Below are 21,702 nucleotides of genomic sequence, written 5' to 3'. Positions count from 1 at the left end.
TTTAAAAACACATTGTAGTAATGTAAATTAGAAATAATGCTTTTTTTCTTACTCTCACATTTCATAAAAGTTTTATTCAGACTCTTCAAATATCTTCAACATCCAAATTTTCATCCTGAGAGCCACTTTTCGAAACATCTATCAGTTTTCCAGAACACGTTTTCATTTTCACCTAGATTATTTACAGTGTAACACTTTTTGGGTCTCTCTATTATTCTCTTCCTGGAAATTTACCTCAAGCCTTAGATACTCATTTATATAATAAAAAGTGTTTTCTTTTACCTTTATAGATACATATTACTGATCAGTACAATGTGATCATTTACTGTAAAGCTTTTCAAATTGTTTAAAGCCTATTTATAGTAGCATTCCAACCCTCTTGGTGAGGTTTATACCCCAGGAATATTACTAAGAGACTAATGTAAAGTATTTACTTTTTTTTTTTATTTACTAATTCTTCCAAGTGATCTTCCTAAGTGTCCAAAATTAGCCTGGATTGAGGTAATTTCAAAATAATGTCTTCTTCAAACAGAATTTTGTTGTTCAAAATGCATTATTTGAGAGACTTTGTAAGAATTCACATATAAGGTGTCTACTTCCTCTTTTCTGAGGATATTTTTGAGGGCTGAAAAGACTCTCACTGTGTATTTGAGATTATATAGTTGTTCTGTTAAATGTACCTGTGATGAAAGCAACTTGAAATTAAAAAAGAGATATACTTTATACAATACCTGTTCACTCAGTATTAGGTTTTGTAAAAAAGACAAAAAACAAAATGGTAAAATCTATTCCAGATTATTATTATTTGAGAAATTACTAGAGGTTATCATCTTTTGTCATTATGCAGTGTATTAATATATCAGAGAACTTTTATGTATTTCAGAAAGTTTATATATATATTTTAGAAAAGCAAAGTTCATTGTCGAAATTATTTTTTATGCCTAGTCACAAGTTTTGATGTTCTTATCTTTCAAATTCAAAATGGAAGTGTGACAAATCTGTGAGAAATTTTGCATCGATCACTTTGAATATTTTGAGTTCTAAAAGAAGGAACCATTAAGAAAGAAATTATAAAAATTGAAGATTAGGGAAGCACATATCTCAGGGAAATTGACAACTTTTGAAGGATAAGTCAGGATGTAAGGCGAAGAGGGGTGTTTGGTGTAGAGATACAATCAGCTGGAGATAAATTTACAATTTCCTGATTTTAAAGTCTCAAATTAACAACCAATGTGCAAATAAAGTACAAATCTCATTTTGAATGTATTATCTAGCAATTATTTTTAAATATCTTTTGCGTAGCTCGTTCGACCAGTCACCATGGTGCCTAGTGTTCCAGGAATCCCGGGTCCTTCCTCTCCTCAACCAGTACAGTCAGAAGCAAAAATGGTGAGCAAGAATTTATTTCTTCTGTACATTTCTCAAGTCTGTTTTGAATTTGTTTTTTCCTTTAAAGCCTGCTTCAAATGCACAGTTTAGATCACATTTGATAAAGTTATGGACTACTTTGTACTATAGAAGGACCAGAAAAATTGGAACAGGAAAGCTCCCATTAGCAAAGTGACTAGTTAGTGGTACTTTAAAATAAACAGGTGAATTGGAAGTCAAGTTGTAATTCTTGTCATTTGTGGTTTGTCTGGTGTTTGGCTGTGGCTTTTTAAACAAACTCTTTCTCCTCCTGGTGGAGTGTAAGGGTACTACAGCTGTAATTATCTGAAGGCAGTGCTGATGTAATGAGTGGTTTTAAACATTATTGAAGAGAAATCTGGAATAGTATACAAATTAGCACACATCACACATGATACATATATTTTCTATTGTGCTTCAGATGCTAAGATATTGGCGTTGTTTCAAGGGATGAGCTATAGATTAGGAATCTGGAGACGTGTTTTAATTTTAATTCTAACTCTGCTATTCACCGCCTTTAATCACACTTTAACTTTTCTGACATTGTTTCCTCATCTGTAAAATAAAAGGATTAAGGTTTGATTTCTGGGGCCACTCTCAGCCCCAAATCCTATAAACTTTTTCGTTTCTTGGTGGAATACATGAAGCTTTTATTATTTTTTTAAATCAATGTGATCGTCCCTTCTACAGTCTAACTCAATACAAGGCTAGCAACATTAGTTAATGTATCCTTAGGAAACCAATAGATAAGTAGTTAATAGTCACCTTTTATTTGCTTTAGTTCTTGCTAGGCACTATACTAACAATATTAATTTATACAGTAAAAAAGTTATATTATATATTGCAAAGCTGTAATTTTTTACTGCTGTTCTCCATTAGTTCAAATAATCAGTATGAAATTTGCATGATAACCTTTTTAAAAGTAAAACTTACACACCATCTGAATGAACAGTAATTGGTTGAGGAGTGTAAAAATGAGCTGTTATTGATTGTGATGTTAGAAGGACCTAAAAACATGATGGGGAAATTTTTCACATCATAACATTCAGGTCAGAAATTTGGAAATACTAAGATGGAATCTTCACTTGATAGCAGAAGAGCTTCACTGCGGATGTTGTTTACACTTCCTGTTTAAACATACTGTACAAATGAAAAATTCAATTTAATTTGCCATGTAGTGAGAATTGAGTAGAGTAGAAATAGGAGTTAAAGAGATCCTACTGTATTTTTACACCATGAGTGGACTTTTTTTTCTACAAATTATTCAAAAGCAACAAATCTGATTTAAAGAAATCCTTTTGGCTATATAAGAGTAGGCAATATTTCTAGAAACTATTAAACTTAATACTAAGCCAGAAAACTTTTAGGTCACCAGGAAATTAAAATAAAAGTGTTTTGTATGCTTGCAAATTAAAAATACTAAAGCCTATAACTTTCATAAATTAATATATATGAACAGTAATCATTGGTCAAAGACTCAAAAATAGCATGGGAAGTTACAGATTGCCCCACTTAAATTTAACAATCCAGTTAAATTTTGCTAATGTAAAATAGCCATATTTAGGTGATTGCCTATTTTAATTCACATAGTAAATGATTGTCCTATTTTTTGTTTAATTAAAAGACTGAAATTATTCTGCTCCCTTTCTTTTTAAATTTTCATTATGGAAGATTTCAAACATATAGAATGTAAATAGTATAATATAATGACCCCCCATGTACTCATCACCCAGCTTCAGTTATTAGTGATAATTCTTGTTTTATCTATACCTCAATCCACTCCCTATTCCCATTTATTTTTATGGTCTTTTTTAATATAAAATTTACATACATTGAAATAAAACAGTTTTATCTGTACAGTTTTGATAAATAAGTACATTCATGTAACCCACACCTCTTTTATGATATAGAACTTTAACATCTACTCAGAAGGTTTCTCTGTTTCCCTTTCCAATCAGTCCTTCCCTCAACTGTTCTGATATTTGTTACAATACATTATTTCTAGAATTTCGTATTAATGGAATCAGTATATACTCTTTTGTATTCACCTCACCATATATCTCTAAGATTTATTCATGTTCTTGAGTGTATCAGAGTTTGCTTCTCCTTATTACTAAGTACTATTCCATCGTGTGAATATACCACAGGTTTTTTTATCCATTCTCCTATTGATGGACAGTGGAATGGTTTCCAGTGTTTAGATATTGTGAATAAAGCTACTATACATATTCTTCTATAACTCTTTTTGTGGACATATATTTTCATTTTCTTGGATAAATACTTAAAAATAAAATTGGTGAGTCAGAGGATAGGTATCCATTTAACTTTGTAAGAAATTGCCAAACCTTTCTCCAAGGATTTACATTCCCACCAGTAGTGTATGGGAATTACAGTTGTCTCTGCATTCTTGCCAACATTTGGTTTTCTCTCTCTTTTTAATTGTAGAAATTCTAGGGGTATGTAGCAGTGTCTTGTGGTTTTAATTTGTGTTTCCTTTTGGCTAGACTTTCTTTTGAAGTCTTTTGCCCATTTTTTCAATTGTGTGCTTTTCTTTTATTATTTCAGTATATGAATTCTTTTTATATACTGGATACAAGTTTTTTCTTAGATATGTGTGTATATATATCTTATGAATATTTTCTTAGTCTGTAGCTTGCCTTTATTTTCTTAATGGTTTGTTTGTACTCTCATCGATTGCTACTTTTATCTTTAATATTTCCTTTCTTCTACTTAATTAAGTTTAATTTGCTTATCATTTTTTAGCTTCTTAAAGTAGAATCTCAGATTAATTTAAATCTTTTTTTCCCTTCCTAATATAGGCATTTAAAGCTATAAGTTTCCCTCTATGCACAATTTTTATGTGCTATATTTTCATTATCATTAATTCTCTAATTGCCTTTGTGATTTCTTCTTTGACCTGTGGGTTATTTAGAAGTGTATTGTATAATTTCCAAATATTTGTGATCTTTTCTATTTATCTTTTTCTTACTGATTTCTTTTTTAATTACATTAAGATTTTGGCAACTTACCATCTTTGGTTTATTTGGTTGTTCTGCATTTCCATTTTCTACTAGATTATAGCTCTTTATTTTGGCTTATTTTTGAAAACAATAGGTATTGCTATACTACTCAAGTAACATGAACTGGTAACTTAAAATATCAATTGACTGGAATACTAAGGGAATTTAGATTAGCTGCATTTTTTTGATGTGCAGAAATTATTTTATTTCACACTTCAAAATTGTTTTTACATTCTTATCAAATATTATTAATCTATTTTCCCTGTCTTAATAACGTAGAGTGAGCATTATTTAGCATTTTGTTTGATTCGGGAATTTTTAATATAGTACTTGTATGTCATTATTATCAACATCAACTATAATTGTGTATCGTTATATGTGCAAAATGAATCTACCAACCGTAGGGAATTACTCAGAAATAGTTTGCTTTTTGTAGTTTATTAGTTCATATTCATATATTTTAAAACATCGTTTAACAACTATTTCAACTGTTACTTACTTAACAAATGTTTCTTATAACAGGTATGATTTTAAAGTTTGAGTTTTTTCTTGCAGTTGTTTCCAGTAATCGTTAGGAGAATCAAAAAAGAGTCTTATCTTCTAAAAAGGCCATTATTGATTTTTTTCAACATGTGCAGCAATTGGGATTATATCATATCAATGAGGTGTTTGGCTTTTGCATTTTTGATGCCCTTGATGATGACTTCTGTACACAAAAACAATTATTCAAGGACTACTTTCTAAAAATAATATTGGATTTGTTAAAGTTACAAATTCAAAAACTTAGTTTTTCCCTAAGTTTTCAAGGCAGTTTACATATACGATTATGACATGATTGCTTTTAAAGGGCTTAAAATATAGTTAATCTTAAACATGCTAAGCTGCATTTATAAACTTAATATATTTTGTTTTCTCTATAATTGCCTCAGTTGTCTAACAGACTTTCTGAAGTACTTACTTTAATAACTCAAATTTAATTAAACTTATAGATATAGTGAGGCTTAGTTTTTTAAAAATATTCCTATACTATTTAGAAACTTAGGTAAGATTAGCTTAGTGCTTACAACTAAAATCACAGGACTAAATCGTTCTTTTAATTAAACATTTTAAATTGAAATCCATGGGTAATCTATTGCCATGCTCAGTGTGGCAAATTATTTTAGACACTTTTAAAACATAAAATACCAAATAGGTACTGTTTATTTCTAAGTTTGAAATTGAGATGTCATTGTCATCAGTTTATTTTATTAAGCTTCAAAGGTCTAAAAAGACTTATCAAATACACAATTCTATAATCCTAAGTAAAAAAAAGTTGAAATTGGGTTTATATCCCAGTACACAAAGGTTTCTTAATTACCAGATCAGTGATCACAAGCCTTTATTCTTTCCTGCATCAAAGATAGAATCCAAATCCATGCTCTTCAAATGGTGGTTCCCAGCTCACATCTCTCCTACGTATTGAATAATTCTTCTGCTTGTTCATCTGTCTGCAGCTCCCCCACTGAAACTTGTAATTTCTTTTTTCACTGCTTTAGTTGTATTTTTCTTTGCTGTTGCTGCTTTCAGCTTTTTGAAAATATTCATCCTTTTTGGGTTCTGCATCACTCTCAAGGACTTATTTGACTTTTGTGGCCACAGTCAGTTATTGATAAGCTATATAGTGTAGCAGTGGTGATTCTGCTAAAATGACCTGTGATTAAAAAATAATGTAAGAGAAATGGCAGGATTGGAACACATGAGTAGCACGCTACAACTGACGAGAAACTTACTTTGTACCCTAAGATAGCCAAGGCTGCTTTTGTAATTCCCTGATTTTCAGATGCCAAGTGCTTACAGGAAGATATTATGTATATGTTGTGTTTATGTCTGTTATAAACAGTGAAATAAGATCATTCCTTTTCTTCAGAGTAAGCTTTTTTAAGAAAATTGTTTAAGTCTTTGGAAAAGTAAGAACATGATAAAGAAATAGGGGTAGATACAAGATTATCTAGTAATTTTTAATACTACAGAAAAGTTCCTGGGATCTGCTGTTTTCTGCAGAATCACACTAGACCTCACGAAATTTGGTCCTAGGGGTTTTGTGTGTCATTAAGCACATAAACCATAGATATTTACGTCTGTATTACTCTTCTAATAAAACAATTTTCTCATGTAATATTTGAAGTCAAAAGTAGCTCTTCTGAATAAGAAAGTGTTAATCATTCAAGAGTTTTATTGAAGAAGATTTACTAAAGTATTTGAGTAGTATCTTCCTTTAAGTCTGTGTGACAAACTGAGAAATATCTTTGCACACAGTTGGTAGCCAGTAGGTTTTCTGCAGGGGGTTTCTACTGAGAGCTGACATAGGGCATCTTGGCAAATGTTCAGAAACCTACATTAACTTGGTTGGGCCCTGCATGGAACCTCATGTTCAGCAGAATTCTTCTGACCTGCCTCTGCATGCCAAGCTAATCAGCAAACACCTAATGAGCCCACTCCAAGGAAACAGACTCTCTTCCAACCTACTTCATTTTCATATGTTCTCTGGGGTGGGGAGACAAGACTTCATGAGGACTGATGATGCTGCAAAGACCACAATAATGATAATTAACTTGCTGAATTTAGAAGATTATGCTGTTAATTAGTTGCAAAATAAAGATAAGTAATAGAGCAGCAGATGGTAGGATAACACCCAGGAGAAGGAGGGTTATTACTCTGATGAGCTTTTGTGGCACATATGAAATATGAATCTGACTTTTTCATAAATTGTTTCTGGAGAACATTATCTTTTTTTCTTTGAACTATGATGGAGTAGTTTGTTCCTACCAAGTTCTGATCTGATAAAATTTATTTTCAAGGGTACAACACAGAACTTGAATAACAAATTATTTTTAGCAGATCTCCTCTTAAAATGAATGTGTCAGACTGGTCAGTACAACAAAGTTTTCATCCTTTAATTAATTCACAGTCTATATCTAAGAAAAAAAAAGTTTTCAGTATAGTAGTTGAACTTTACATCGCTAAAAATTAACGCTAAACATTAAAACACTAGTGTACTTCTTAGAAATATGATAATAAAGTTATTTTTGTTTTCTTTCAAACAATACATATCTTTACTTTAAAATTAAAATTGTGCCTAGGTTTTATTGTACATGTTGAAGAATGTAAATCTTTTAAAACTTAATTTTTCTTAGTGCTCAATCTATTTCTGTGAATACACAATCTTTATTTATATTAAATTTCTCTGAGAGAAAGTTGGATCTCGGCAATGGACTGACTAATGTCTGATACTCAATTTAATTGATTGCTAATATACTTAATAATATTAGACCAAAGCTCTAATTTGGTAAAGCTTTTGTTAAAAATACATTCAGTGAACTGAGAATCAGCTAGAATTTCTGGTATTATCTGTGCTGCAACTCACTCTGATTCTGGGAGGTAATTTCACTCTTTGGGAATTTCTTTATCTGTAAGAGTGATTGGACTAATTAACTTCCATTATCTCTTCTAGCTCCAAAATTCTATTGTATTACTTGAAGTTGATACGACAAGCAAACAGAAAGGACATTGTTGGGGCGGGGGGGAGAAGGGAGGGAGGTTTTGGTGATGGGGAGCAATAATCAGCCACAATGTATATCGACAAAATAAAATTTAAAAAAAAAAAAAAATTCTATTGTAAAATAAATGCCCATTATGTTTATATTTGTTTTCATCTAGTTTTTTAAAACCAAAGTATTTGGCCTTCTTTAAAATGCCTCTAACAAATATATGGATGGATTATAGATATTCTTATATTAATTGTAAAATTTAAATGAATGCTATTTAGTGACTGCTTTTTTCACCTCCCTCATTCTAATTTTTTTTTTAGCATATATGTATTTTTGTTGTAGTTTAAAAAAAAATTAATTGGCAGTTCAGAGTAGTGTTAACTAACCCTAAAAATCTTTTCCTTACATTTTATACCCAGTGGCACGCTTTCCAAGTCAGACCTATTGTAATCAATGTAACAGCATGGAGCAAACATTAGAGCTTCTTCACTGGATGAGTATTATATACCCTAGGGCAGTCAAGAGAGGATAATGAGTGAATACTGATGCTGCTTTTAAGTGCTCTATAAGGTAGTAACTTGGCCTACTAAAGATTATTCAAGAGAATGATGTTTATGTACTTCAGATTCCCCTATGTGCAGTTACTGTATTTCATTAATTCTAAGAGTTAAGCTCTTCACTATAAAACTTTAAATGCTCTTCAATTCTGTGATGTTTTCTACCTAAGGACTTAAAAATGTTTTACCGACACATAATTTACCAAGCCTCTCATCTCAACCTCTAGTTATATTTATACACATTTTATATCCAGGAACGAAAGCCCCAACTTAGTGATATATGCTGGATACTATTCATTGTATTTCAGTATCTAACATTCTGTTTATAAAATATATAAATCTGGAGAATGACTACCTTCCCATACTCTCCTCCTTTGTTCTATTTATATCATCCATACTTTCCAACTCCTATCTTTCTACTTTCAATTCTTCTTGATTATTTTCCTAAGTATTCCTGTGTGATTCCAGCCAGTTACTTACTACTTTGGCCACCCATCTAATTTCACTTATAATCTATCCACTTCCATATTATCCCATCAGTTATTAATGTCCTAGCTACTAATACGAGGGTACTTCAAAAAGTTTGTGGAAAAATAGAATTGAATAATACAATCTTTCCATGAACTTTTTGAAGTACCCATGTATGGTTGTTTCTGATTGTTTTAAAAAGAAGGAAAAAAAGGAAGGAACTAGGAATCTTGTTTGGATTCTGAAAGTCGCAGTGTATGATGTGGTCTTGAACATATTTTACATAAAAAATATGTCTGGGGCCAAACCAGTGCTTAAGATGACCCTTAAGTACAGTTTGAAATTCCAAAAGTATAGGAACTCTCCTTATTCTCTGGCATCCTCCCACCCCTATGCTAAAAAAATAGAGGCCTCGATAGCTATTCTTGAAGAAATAAGGAAGCTGGGAGCTGACATTTGAGAAATCCAAATCCTTTTATGAGTCAGTTAGTTTTGCAGGTAATATATAATTTTCACCTCAGTCCTGCAAGGAAGTTATCATTATTTCCAGTTTTGCAGATAAGGAAACTGATATTCTCAAAAGATTAATGATTTGTTTAAAATCATAGATAGTTTGAGTTAGTTAAGTTCTGAACCTAGAGTGTCTTCTCAGCTGTACAAAACTTTCATAATACATTATACTAATCAGTGAAGATACTAGGACTTTACATATATAGTGCTTTTTATAATTCAAAAAGAAGTAGTCTGTGAGAAAAGAGGGAGAAAACATGCCTGATCCTGGATGACATGGCTTAGCAGTTGCAATATTAGGGTTGATGATCTCAATCCTTAAAGATTATCTTCTGAATCATTAAGCCATATAGTCTCAGATTATTTATCGATCTTTCCCTGTGTTTTCTGATGGCACCAATGATAATGTATGCAACATTGTACCATGGGAAGATTATGCACTTTGAAATTAAAGAGGTTCGAGTTCACATTTAGGATTTGAGATAGCTTAATGGTTTTGCACCCTTGAGCAAACAATCTCTAATCTGTAAAATGAGGATACTAAAAACGCATTGAAAAACTACTGATAACAACAGGGATGAATCTCAGGTTCATTATGCTAAGGGAAAGCCAGATTTTAAAAGCTATAATGCCTTTCATTTGTATGATATTCTGGAAAAGGCAGAACTCTTGATCAGAAAACAGATCAGTGGTTTCCAGGGATTGGGGGTGGGAGAAGAGTATGCATAACAGCACAGGGCATGAGGGCATTTTGAGGGTAGTAGAACTATTTTGTATACTGATTGTAGGTGAGGTTACACAAATGTATGTGCATGTTAAAACTCAGAACTGTTTACTAAAAGAGTTAATTTACTGTATGTAACTTATACCTCAATAAAACTTTTTTTTTAACTACTAACTTCATCTTTAAAATCATACCCAGACACTACAATGATTAACAGTAGAGAGAAAATGTCCACTAATATGTGTCCAGGTATAATGATTGCCTCAGTTGAAATTCAGATATAAAAATCTTTTCATATGTGCTTCAGTTTTTAAGGGATGTGGATCACATATGGTAAGAAGATACATGTAGATGAAAATAAAGAAATTATAAATTTTTGAATAGTTGTAAAATTTTCTAAATTGTTCTTAGTTGGAGTGACAATTGTACTCAAATCATTTCGGGGCACTTTTCAAAAGCGCTTCTCTCTCACCTCACCCTTTCTGCTATACTTAAGGAAGGAAGAAAGGAAAGATTGCCAAGAATCCGTGTTTTTAACACTTAACACCCCAGGCAGTTATTTACTTCAAGAAAGTTTGGGAAGCACTGAATAGACTGCAACGCAATTTTCACATAAGTATATTTTTTTTTACTAGCTTCCTTCCCTCCAAGTATGCACCTGAGTATGGATCTTAAGAGAATGTAATGGAAAGGCTGGCCTGTTACCTTAGTTGGTGAGAGTGCGGCCTTGTAACCAAGGTCAAGGTTTCGGATCCACATACCAGCCAGCCGTCAAAAGAAAAGAAAAGAAAATTAATGGACATATCTCTTGACTCAAATTTTTCTAATAAAACTTATTTTGGGCTCAGGGATTAATTTCTTTTATTAAGATCAGTATAAGCAATAATAATCCCAGATCTCTCAGGTCCCTTAAGTTCCTTTCATCACTGACATACTATAGTATGATTATCTTGTGCCAATTATTTTATATTTGTGAATCACAACAATAAAACTACCTTAAATATCACATGTGCTCATTTTTGCTAAAGAACCAATTTCTGTCAGTTATCAAATAAGTTTATTGTGCACATATGTAGCAAATCACAGCACCAGCTACTAAAAGGGTTTCAAAGAAATATAAGGCAATCTCTGCTCTTAAAGAGCTTACTATCTAGTTGGGAGATAAAATAGTCACATATGACAAATTTTTGGTAATAGAATAATAAGCTTCATTCAGATTATATCTATAAATAGGTAGCCATAAATATCTAGGTCCTCATTCTAACACTAGATCTGTCATACTCTGAAAGTCAGGTTAACTGGCAAAATAGAACTTAGTGGAAAGGATAAACTTGGGATTAGATTTGCTTACTGGGGAAAAGACTACCTAAAGGAGGCAAGCCTAGCTATAGGTTCTTGAAAGAGGAGGTTCAGTCTGACAGCATAGTGACCTAAAAAATGCAACATCAGGTCATTATCTATCTAAACACTGTCATCACACCTACAAGCAGAAATCAAGTAGGCCCAAATCTGGAAAAGAGGAGATTTAGGTCTTAGAATTTAGGCAGAGCCTGAGAAGATTGGGATATTGGGTATAAGAATGGTGTAGAAAAAAACAGGTGAGTGTATATAATAATTAACTTATGTTGCCTATTTTAGTTGAATAAAGCTAGTTATTTTCAATTAACAATAAATCTGAAATCTAAAACACTCCTGGTCCCAAGCATTTTGAATTAGGGATACTCAACCTGTACCAGACAAAAAGATTTGGGGAAGCTTTCCAAAGGTCCTATGAAGGATCTTCAAAAAGTTTGTGGAAAGATTTGTAGTTTACAATTCTGTTCACAAACTTTAAAAAGCGCCCTTATATTATTTCTATTAGTATTTATAATAACCTCAGGAATGCAATGAAATAGATGAAAACTAATTTTAAAATAGTATGTGTTTGTGTGTTTCTTAACAAATATTTTTTGGTAAGCCGAAGAGTATATTGAGAGTCAGATTTGAATGTCAAGCAGAGAACTTTTTTTTTTTTAATGGTGTTTGCATTTCAGAGATTAAAAGCTGCTTTGACCCAACAACATCCTCCAGTTACCAATGGTGATACTGTCAAAGGTCATGGTAGTGGATTGGTTAGGACTCAGTCAGAGGAATCTCGACCACAATCATTACAACAGCCAGCCACATCTACTACAGAAACTCCGGTATGTGTGTTGTTTTCATCGTTCAGTGCTCTGTCATCCTTAAGAAGACATATACAGTGTAACTTATACGACTTCTTTATATACTTTGAAAAAAATTATTTCTGATCAGGTTATTACAAAATTGTATCAAAAGCTTTAGGAAAAGGTAGTTCAGTGTATAAGTATTGATACAGAAATTAATAAATGTTAATTAATTTTTAATATTAGGACACCCTATAAATGTTTCTGTGGGTATCTGTATATGTTGATCTGACATGACAATACATTTTAAAGAAAACATTTTTTTCCTATTGATTCCTAGAACAGTGAAACTGAATACAGATGTGAGAAACTTAACTTCATTCTCTATTTCTTGATTGAGAAAGTTTAGAGTTGTGACCTTCCTCTTTGGGAAATTAGTTCTGTAATAACTAGAATAACTGTAATAATTAGAAGCTTATATTGAGGAGAATGAAGAGTTGTCTTCTTTAATGATTGTCAAAAACTGTAGACTTGTCTTAAAAACAAACCATAATTATTAACATTAGATATTTTTTCAAGAACCAAAACTAAGATTTCTAACAAATCTTTTTGGATCTCTTTTTTTAAATTATCATTGATTTACCTGTTTCCTAAAATGTCATATGTTCATGATTATAGCCCATATCATATTCTAGTATTGTGGTGGCCTTTTTAGCCGTAAAAATGTGTAGAGCTGTTAACTGCTGTTCCAAATGTCCCAAAAAGGCAGACATTTTTTTCCTTTAGTAATTCTTGCTTCTTTTTTTAGTATTGGTCACTCATTGTAAAACATTACTTCTTTTTATTTATTTATATATGTACCCTTCCTCACTTCTAGGTAATCAGAATTCTTTTAGAGAAATATATAGATGTAGATTGACACACATACATATATGTATATATTACATTACTGATGTAAATCAAATGGTTCTTGAATTAAAACTTGTGAAACATCATCAAAGGAGCAGATACGCTTTATAACAGCTATTTAAACTAGAGGCTTCTTCACTCATCTCTAGTTTGTGACTGCCTATCAGATGATACATATTTCTATATGTTTACAATAAAGGGTTTCTGTATTTCTGTTAAGTGTTTCAGAACTCTGTTTAGACTTTGTCTTCTCTACTTGAAGAATAGTAGCATTGGCATTAAAAAGTAAACGTTTTCAAGGAAACACAGGTAAACAAAGTTTTAGATTGCCACCTAAGCATAGGTATTTACATAACTATTTTATCTATACAAAACTTAAGGTAGAGTGGAATGTAGTTGTGGTTGTCATCCACTAAACTTTATTTAGGGGCAGAGACAGGGAAAATGTGTGTGTGTGTTATAAATCAGGGGTTAGCAAACTGTGGTTCACAGACCAAGTGCTGCCCGTGGCTGTTTTTATATGGTCTGCAAGCTGCGTATGAGTTTTACATTCTTAAAGAGTTATTTTTTAAACAGAAAAGAAATGAATATAATTTATTTTTAAGTCTTTTTTTATACTAACTATAGTTTCCCTTGGATCTAAGTTTTATTTATATCTTTATATTTTATTGTATTGGATCAAAACCCAATGAAAGCAGGACTTCATCTATTTGATGACTGCTGTATCTCTATTTTCTAGAATAGTTCCCATATTTTCCGAATGAAATACAATGAATGAATCAGTGGAAGTGGGGAGAGAATGAGCAGTATATCCTTCTAAGCAACTTCAAATCCTTGTTAGGAATAAAAATATACAAATGTAACTGCATAATAGTTTCTGCTATTCTACTAATATTTGTGATTTATTAGTGTTTGTTGTAATGAGTTAAAACAAAAACAAAAAAACTGTTCTCTCCTATTCAGCCAGATGAATAAAAGAAAATATCTACTGTTTTCAGTAGTAAAGATAAGAGGATGAAGAAAAAAGATGTCAAGGTTACAATTCTTGAAGCCAGCTATAGTAATATTTTTCTAAAAGATAAATTTGCATTATACAGGTAAAGGAAAAAAATCTAATTTAATGCTTGATCTTTATTATAATTAAAATACTTTATAAATGAAATAACACTCTTTAATTTTTAGTAGTAGTTATTTGGACAAAGGAATTGAATGATAACTTTGTATTGGGGGGAATTTGTAGAATGAGACATAGTTTTGCTGTTTACCTGCAAATTTATTTTGAGCTTATATATAAGATCTTTGTTATTATATAGATTAGGAGAAAATAATTTTATTTGTTCACAACAGTTTAAAATATAATTATAGGTAAAAAGATTGTTTTCAGTCTTCTCCTTTGGATCATATGCTTGTAGCCACAAAGTACTCTTTTCCTCTGTACCATTTTCAAGAGTTTATTTCCTGTCTCCCATATTCAAGGGTTCTGTGGTACAGTTTTGGGGTTTCTGAGAGGCTTAGAAGAATCAGTTGTTCTGTAGTCCTAGACTCTAGACAATATGGCTATCTACTGAAGATTTCTGTCTCTCAGCCAATCTGAGATAACCAAGCCGATTGATTGACAGGGGGCCAATTAAAATGAAAATCAGGGCTTCTCTGGGGTTCTACCTACCAGAAAAAAAGAGCATAAACAATTACAAGAACCTGGCCCTTAGAAAAAGACTGACCCTAAGTTCCAAAAACTGAAGAAAAGCTGAATGCACCAAAGTATATATACATCCTTTCCCTCTGTAATTTTAAAGAAACCACTTTTTAAAGAAAATTGATAGATTTAATACGATATATTTTATTTCAGAAATAGCACAGAAAACATGGTTTCTTATCATGAATTTAAATAGAAAGTTATTAAATTTTTTAATTTACTAACTTCTAATCAGTAGTTTTCAAAGCATTGAATAATACAATCAAATCTGTTAAAAAATACACTTGGAAAAATATATGATCCATTTGTATTGTATTTTCTATTTTTCATATTTTTTCCTACATAAATGAAAATATTATACATATTTTAAAGAATACATTCACTATGACATCGCCTTAGTGAGAATTTTGTTATGACATAGCTTATTGATTTCAAGGAAGGTGTTAAACGACAAGGATGATTTTCATGTTGCCCAAAAATACTGATGTATTCACAGGACTTATAAAATATAGTTAGTAGCTCTCCCCCTTTGAACACTATTTACTGCCTATGTTAATTCACTCAATAAATACAAATATAACAAGCATCCATCTGTGTTTATTACTAGGCTTCTCCAGCTCACACAACTCCGCAGACCCAAAATACAAGTGGTCGTCGAAGAAGAGCAGCTAACGAAGATCCTGATGAAAAAAGGAGAAAGTTTCTAGAGCGAAATAGAGCAGCAGCTTCAAGATGCCGACAAAAAAGGAAAGTTTGGGTTCAGTCTTTAGAGAAGAAAGCAGAAGATCTGAGTTCATTAAATGGTCAACTGCAGGTATGGAGCATGTATGTGATTTTTATTTTATTTAAGTGGTTACCTGTGTAGTACAAAAGTACCTGAACTATCTGGCTTGAACTTTATGAAGTTGTGATATAAAGTTCCAACAAAGAATTTTAAAATTTAAAAATATCACTGGTATTTTACTTGTTTATTTTTTGGTTTATATCACAACTATAAAGTAGCAGTTTTTATTTTTAAATTCTTTCCTTCTTTGAATTATAAATTTTGTTTTGTTTTGTTTTATTTAAAGTGAATATAGTGCTCCCGAAAGGTGCCAGATTGACAGCTTTGGAAACTGAAGGACTCTAATTACCCACAGAACAGGTACAATATGGCCAGTGGCAGTACAAATCATTTCATACTGCCCTGCCAATGTGCCTCAGGTACATTTCTTAGAACCTCATGGAGTATAAAGGTTTTAAGGCTCCCTCCCTGTTCAGTCTTTAAGATTTCCAATGATGGTATCAGGCAGTACCAAATCTATTTCCCTCTTTTTGTTATTACTTCCTTCCTTTTGTTTTATTGTTTTGTTTTTTAATGTTGTGAATATTCTCCAGTAAAATCTTTTAAACTACCAGTTGATAAACATTAGCTGGAAAATTGATGTTAATGAATTGTAGTCATTACTTATAAGTCAATCTTCTGAATTATCCATTGCCAGTTAAAAATGAATCTTTCTGTGTAATCATAATTGATGTAAGAGACCTGTTTTCTTCTTAAATCTGTCTGTAAAGATGTCAGCAATATAATTGTCTGTTTAAATGCTTAAGAGAAAGTTTTTAGCATTAGATATAACATTAAACAAACTGTAAACTTTATAAGAAAATTTTTCATATGTGAGGTAGATGTCTTTTAAAAGTCTTTTGTGCTTTGAACATTGACATGGTAGCTTTAGAACAGATTGCCTTGCAAAACTTATTTTTAACCATTTTATTTTAATGGTTTAGAAAGAATTCAAACATAACTTACCACATCACATAGACTTCAGATATATATTTATATACTAGGGTTTATTAAGAAATATTATGTTCTTACCATCTGATAAATGAATTCTCATTCAAGAACTAGTTTCACAATTTTTTACAAAAAATGTCTGAATTGTTTTCCCTTTTAAGTAAACTGAAATAAGTACTAATTTATGTATATACTACAGCATGGCTGTTCTTTACCAAGTCTGTTAGAATATTAGCTATTATTACTTAAATTTTCAGATATTCATATTACATTAACAAAGTGATTTAGGTATATCAATTTTTTTCTTTTCTGTTGCTAACAAAACCTTCTGAATGACTTGGCTATTTTATAGCTATATGATGTAAAACATAATTAACCTCTATTAGCCTCAGTTGTCTTACCTGCAGAATAGAGATAATAATACCTGCTGGTCCTAGTCAAATTAAAATGAATGCAAGTGTTTTTTCATACAGAAAAGTTTAATTAGTAAGACAAATTTATCAGTATTTTTCTTTGTAGCTTGTCTTATTGTGCCTCGTTTAAGAAGTGAAAGTGTTTGAAAACTATAAAGTGGTATGTAAATATATGGTATCATTTTACAGGGACTTTAGGTTGAGTCAGTTTTCTGCTTTGACCCAAGTTTTATAGCAGTATTAACAGCTTTTAATGAGATATTCCTATTTCCTTAATTATACTACAGCACTGGTCACCATTATTAATAGCAACACTTTATAATGAAAACTTTGGAAAATTTAGTATTCAGAATAAATATGATCTTTATTTACCTTATGTTTTTTCCACCATACAAACTATGATAAAAATGTCATTTTGTAACAATAATGTGCCTTTTGTATTTCCTAATTTGGTAGAAATTTCTCGATTGGAGAAATAAAAGCAAGATTTATTTTCTAGGTAAAAGTTAGCAGACATCACTTTTGAAGCATAAGACATTTAAATGGAAGTCAAATTCAGGGAATCACTAAGTTAAGCTCTACAGTTGAACATGAGTTTAGGTAATACCTCAAATTACAGACAAGTATAATCAGTATTTTTTAATCATTAAAAACTGAGTGACAAAGGCATCCTAGTTTTAGAAGTGCATTCCAAAATAATGAGGTGAAGTGATATATTATCAAGGATTTGATTTAAAGTGCATCTCCAAAAAAGAAAAAGAATTAGGTTTAATTCAAATTAACCTCGGGAAATACTTGTAATAAATTTTTATGTGTAAAAAGAAAGTAAAAAGAAAAAGCTGGAAATAGCCCAAATGTCCATCAAGGATAAATGGATTAACAAGTGGTTGTATATATGTACAGTAAAATATTATTGAGCCATAAAAAGGAATGAAGTATATGCTGCAATGTGGATGAACTTCAAAACATTATGCTAAGTGAAAGAAGCCAGAACAAAACACATACTGTGTGATTCTATTTATGTGAATGAAATACCCAGAATAGATAAATCTACAGACAGAATGCATATTGGTAGGGAGGAGGAGGGAGGGAAAGGGGAGAAACTGCTTAATGGCTAAGGGGTTTTGCTTCGGAGTGATGAGAGGATGGTAGTGGCACAACATTGTGAATGTACTAAATGCCACTTTAAAACGATTACCTTTACGTTACATGGATTTCACCTCAATAAATTACTGGGAAAAAAATGATCACTTGCATATTAAAAGGTATAGCATAATCCTTTTTTATTAATTATTTACATGATAAATGTATAGGTATGGGAATTGGTATAGAAATGACTCCCTAATTATAGGTAAAATTTTAGGAGTGGCATGTCCCAAGATGTGAAAAATAGTGGAGGGGTATGAGAAGCATGGATGGTCTGGGGAAGAAAGGGCACTTTATCATGATTTTCTGTTATTTTAAGTCAGTGTATGATTTTTACCTTTTGATGTTTTTTTAGTTATTTGTCAAATAAAATAAAAGCAGTTTTATAAAGTGACAGGTTTTCATTTTCAGAGTGTGAAGAGTTAACATGCTTATAGTCAATTCAGGTAGAAAATAATTTTTCAGTCTGCCAACAGCAAAGCCGTTAACTGTGAAGAACAGAATGACTTGTAAAGAAAACTGAATGTCAAAGAAATAATTAAACTCTACTTTATGTGAAAACATTTATCAATTCTACATTTCCTTAATAATTCTTCTTGTGACATACCAGCTTAGATGATCAATGTAGTAGGCAGTAATGACCCGTGGTTACTTATATACAATAAAAGGTTTTAACAAGTGTTGAGTTTTGATTATTTATATTTTTACCAAATACATGTTAGGTTTTAAAGAAAATATTGCCCCATTCACTGAATTTAATCATGTTTTAGCTTTCTAAGATCTTTGTTAAAAGCAGTTTCCATCAAATTATATTAGAGACATTTATGTTAATCTAGACCAAGAATTGAATACTGTTAGTTATAAAATTATTTTATTTTTTTAAGTAATATCTGTTTTGTTAATTTTATCTTTTACTTAAAATAGTTTTAACCTGTTTATAACTTTTTCTTTCAGCTGTACTCATATGAGGGTTAGTTTTCAGTTTACAATTTTAGCATGATTCCTTTATGAACAAAAAGGCAGACTCTTCTCTTTACTAACAATTACTCCTTAACAGTTACTGTGTGTAGTACTTGGAAATTATTTTTGTTTCAGGTTTTGCTTTTAAAACTTGGATACTGCAAAACGTGTGTGGATAAATTAATAGAAGCATACGTTTACAGCTTGATACTTGAAGATTTTTCACTCATAAGTTAATGATGTGGAAAAGGTTTTGTTTATTGGTCCATTGACTAATAGGGAATGGGATCAAATATTTTATTCCTGGTACATGAACAATATTTCAGTATTTATCACTTGAAATATGAAGGAATAGCGACAATTGGAAGATACTGTACAATACTTGTTTAATTCCTGAGAAAGATATTATTCTATAACGAAACTATCTTCCTTTTTTTTAACTATGGTCCTGAAGCAATAAAAGGATAATAGTGATGCTACCTCTACCTCATGCATTTTAATCTGGGTTTGAGATCTAGTACTTAATTTTATTAACCTTTACTAAACATTTTTCTGATCCTTTACTTCTCCATTTGTCAAACTTATAGAAGTACTATTATCAAGAGCAAATGAGACAAGGTATAGAAAAGTGTGTTGTAACAATACTATGCAAATGCTAATTATTTTTATTCATTCAGTCATTATGCATTTATTATGTGCAAGGCATGTTATTAGACATAGGGGTAACAGTGAAAAAGGCATTATCTTTGCATTGACAGAACTTGTGATCTAGCCAAGGAGACAGACATGCAACAAGTAATTAAAATGTGAGAATAGAAGAGGGGTCATTTCCATTCATTTTGCAAAGTATTGCCAGAATATTTTGTATCTGTAGTGAGAACCCTGTCTTCAATTTCTCTGTATAGATATAAATAAACTAGTTTGTTTTCAAGTATAAGGTTTTGTATCCATGATAACCCTGGGAACTGTGTGGTGAGAATCTTGATACTTAATCACTAACTTTTGAGAAGACTAAATATTTTTAGAATCCGATTGATAGTAATGAGAAGTTCCCCAAAAGAAACTAATCAATATCATTTCTTTAATGGGGGGGGTAATGGCTACAATAGAAGGTCAGAGATTACAAATTTATAGAATACTAGGTCATCAGTTGATGGCCAAATATCTGTAAAAAGTTTTGATTGATTAATCAGTTGGTCATCTTGTTATGATTTCATCAGGGTTTATCAACTTCAGATAAACAATGTAGCAAAATATTGCTTTTGCTCTAGTATGTAATTCACCTTGAGTAACCATATTATTAGAGTAGAGCAGATAATGCCAAAATAATTTACATTGGATTTCAGACCAAAAGATTTTTTTTTTCAGCATCTGCTCTGTCTTCTCAAATATGTTTTACTTTGACAAAATGATTGCTCACATTTGAGTGGGACTTTTACATTTTCAAAATCTTTTTGTGTCCCTTGTTTCACTTCAGCTTCCAAGTGACCCAGGAAGATAATTAATATATTCTGCAAGTGTAATAATTCACAAATAGTAGATAGTATAACCAGAAGGGCTTTGGAAGCTGAACCTACTTAGAATCTAGTCTAAAATAATAGAAGTGTAAATATTTCTTTTTTTATTTAATATTAAATCTGTTTATGACTTAAGATCTCTATCAGATTTACTTTGGCTTAAGCAAACTGGTTGTATGTGTTAGTAAATTTTTTTTTTTTCGCATTCTGAGGTCTCTGTGTATAGAATCATTAGGAGTCTTCACAGCATATTTATGTAGCAGCCCTTTTTTTTCTTTCTTCAATAGAAAAATTACAGAATTAAAATTGATTTATGTAACCCCTTTATCTAAATATTAATATAGTCATGCCTATCTTTAAGGATATTTTCTTCATACATATGTATGTTAAGACTACAGTTCTTGAATGCTTGGATTAATTTGTTGAATTTTTCTATGTTTATCATAAATGACTTAGCAACCACAGTCTTTAGCCTCTTCTACCTAATTCAGTTATGTAGCCTTTACCTGCATGAGCCTCCAATTTTCAACCTCTCCTTGACCCGATCTTGACCACTAACATATGCTTACGTATGCGTTGGCCCACTCTTATACCTAACCCATACTACCACTGTGTTTGCTTTGCAGTATTTATCTCAGTCCCAGTACCTTGCCAGTAACTATGTGCCATTTGCTGCTTTCAGTGTAGTGCTGATACCAGCTTTTAAAAAAATCATATATGCTAGGATACAATAGTAATACAAACTACATTTAATTTGTAACCTCTTATCCAAAAGTCACTTTTGAGCTTCAGAATCATGATTAGGAAAATTTATCATTTTAAAACATTTTAGGTCTGAATGGTATAAAAGATTGGACTGAATTTGTATTGAGCATGCCTTGAATTTGTTGTGCTTTTTCCTTATCATTTCTGTCATTTAAAAGGTGCTGG

At 31.3% G+C, this 21,702-nt stretch overlaps 1 protein-coding gene across 1 annotated transcript in view; it reads left to right on the top strand.

Moving 5' to 3' along the window:
• The window catches only part of ATF2 (activating transcription factor 2), an 80,887-nt gene that overhangs the window by 46,497 nt on the left and 12,688 nt on the right, over window positions 1–21,702 (top strand). The window contains exons 10-12 of the mRNA XM_063098094.1: window positions 1,303–1,389; window positions 12,247–12,396; window positions 15,570–15,776. Of these exons, the coding sequence (XP_062954164.1) occupies window positions 1,303–1,389; window positions 12,247–12,396; window positions 15,570–15,776 (444 nt within the window). The remainder of the gene's footprint in view (window positions 1–1,302; window positions 1,390–12,246; window positions 12,397–15,569; window positions 15,777–21,702) is intronic.

This window comes from Cynocephalus volans, chromosome 1 (assembly GCF_027409185.1).
Source record: "Cynocephalus volans isolate mCynVol1 chromosome 1, mCynVol1.pri, whole genome shotgun sequence".
Taxonomy (NCBI): domain Eukaryota; kingdom Metazoa; phylum Chordata; class Mammalia; order Dermoptera; family Cynocephalidae; genus Cynocephalus; species Cynocephalus volans.
This window is presented reverse-complemented; position numbering and strand designations above follow the sequence as displayed.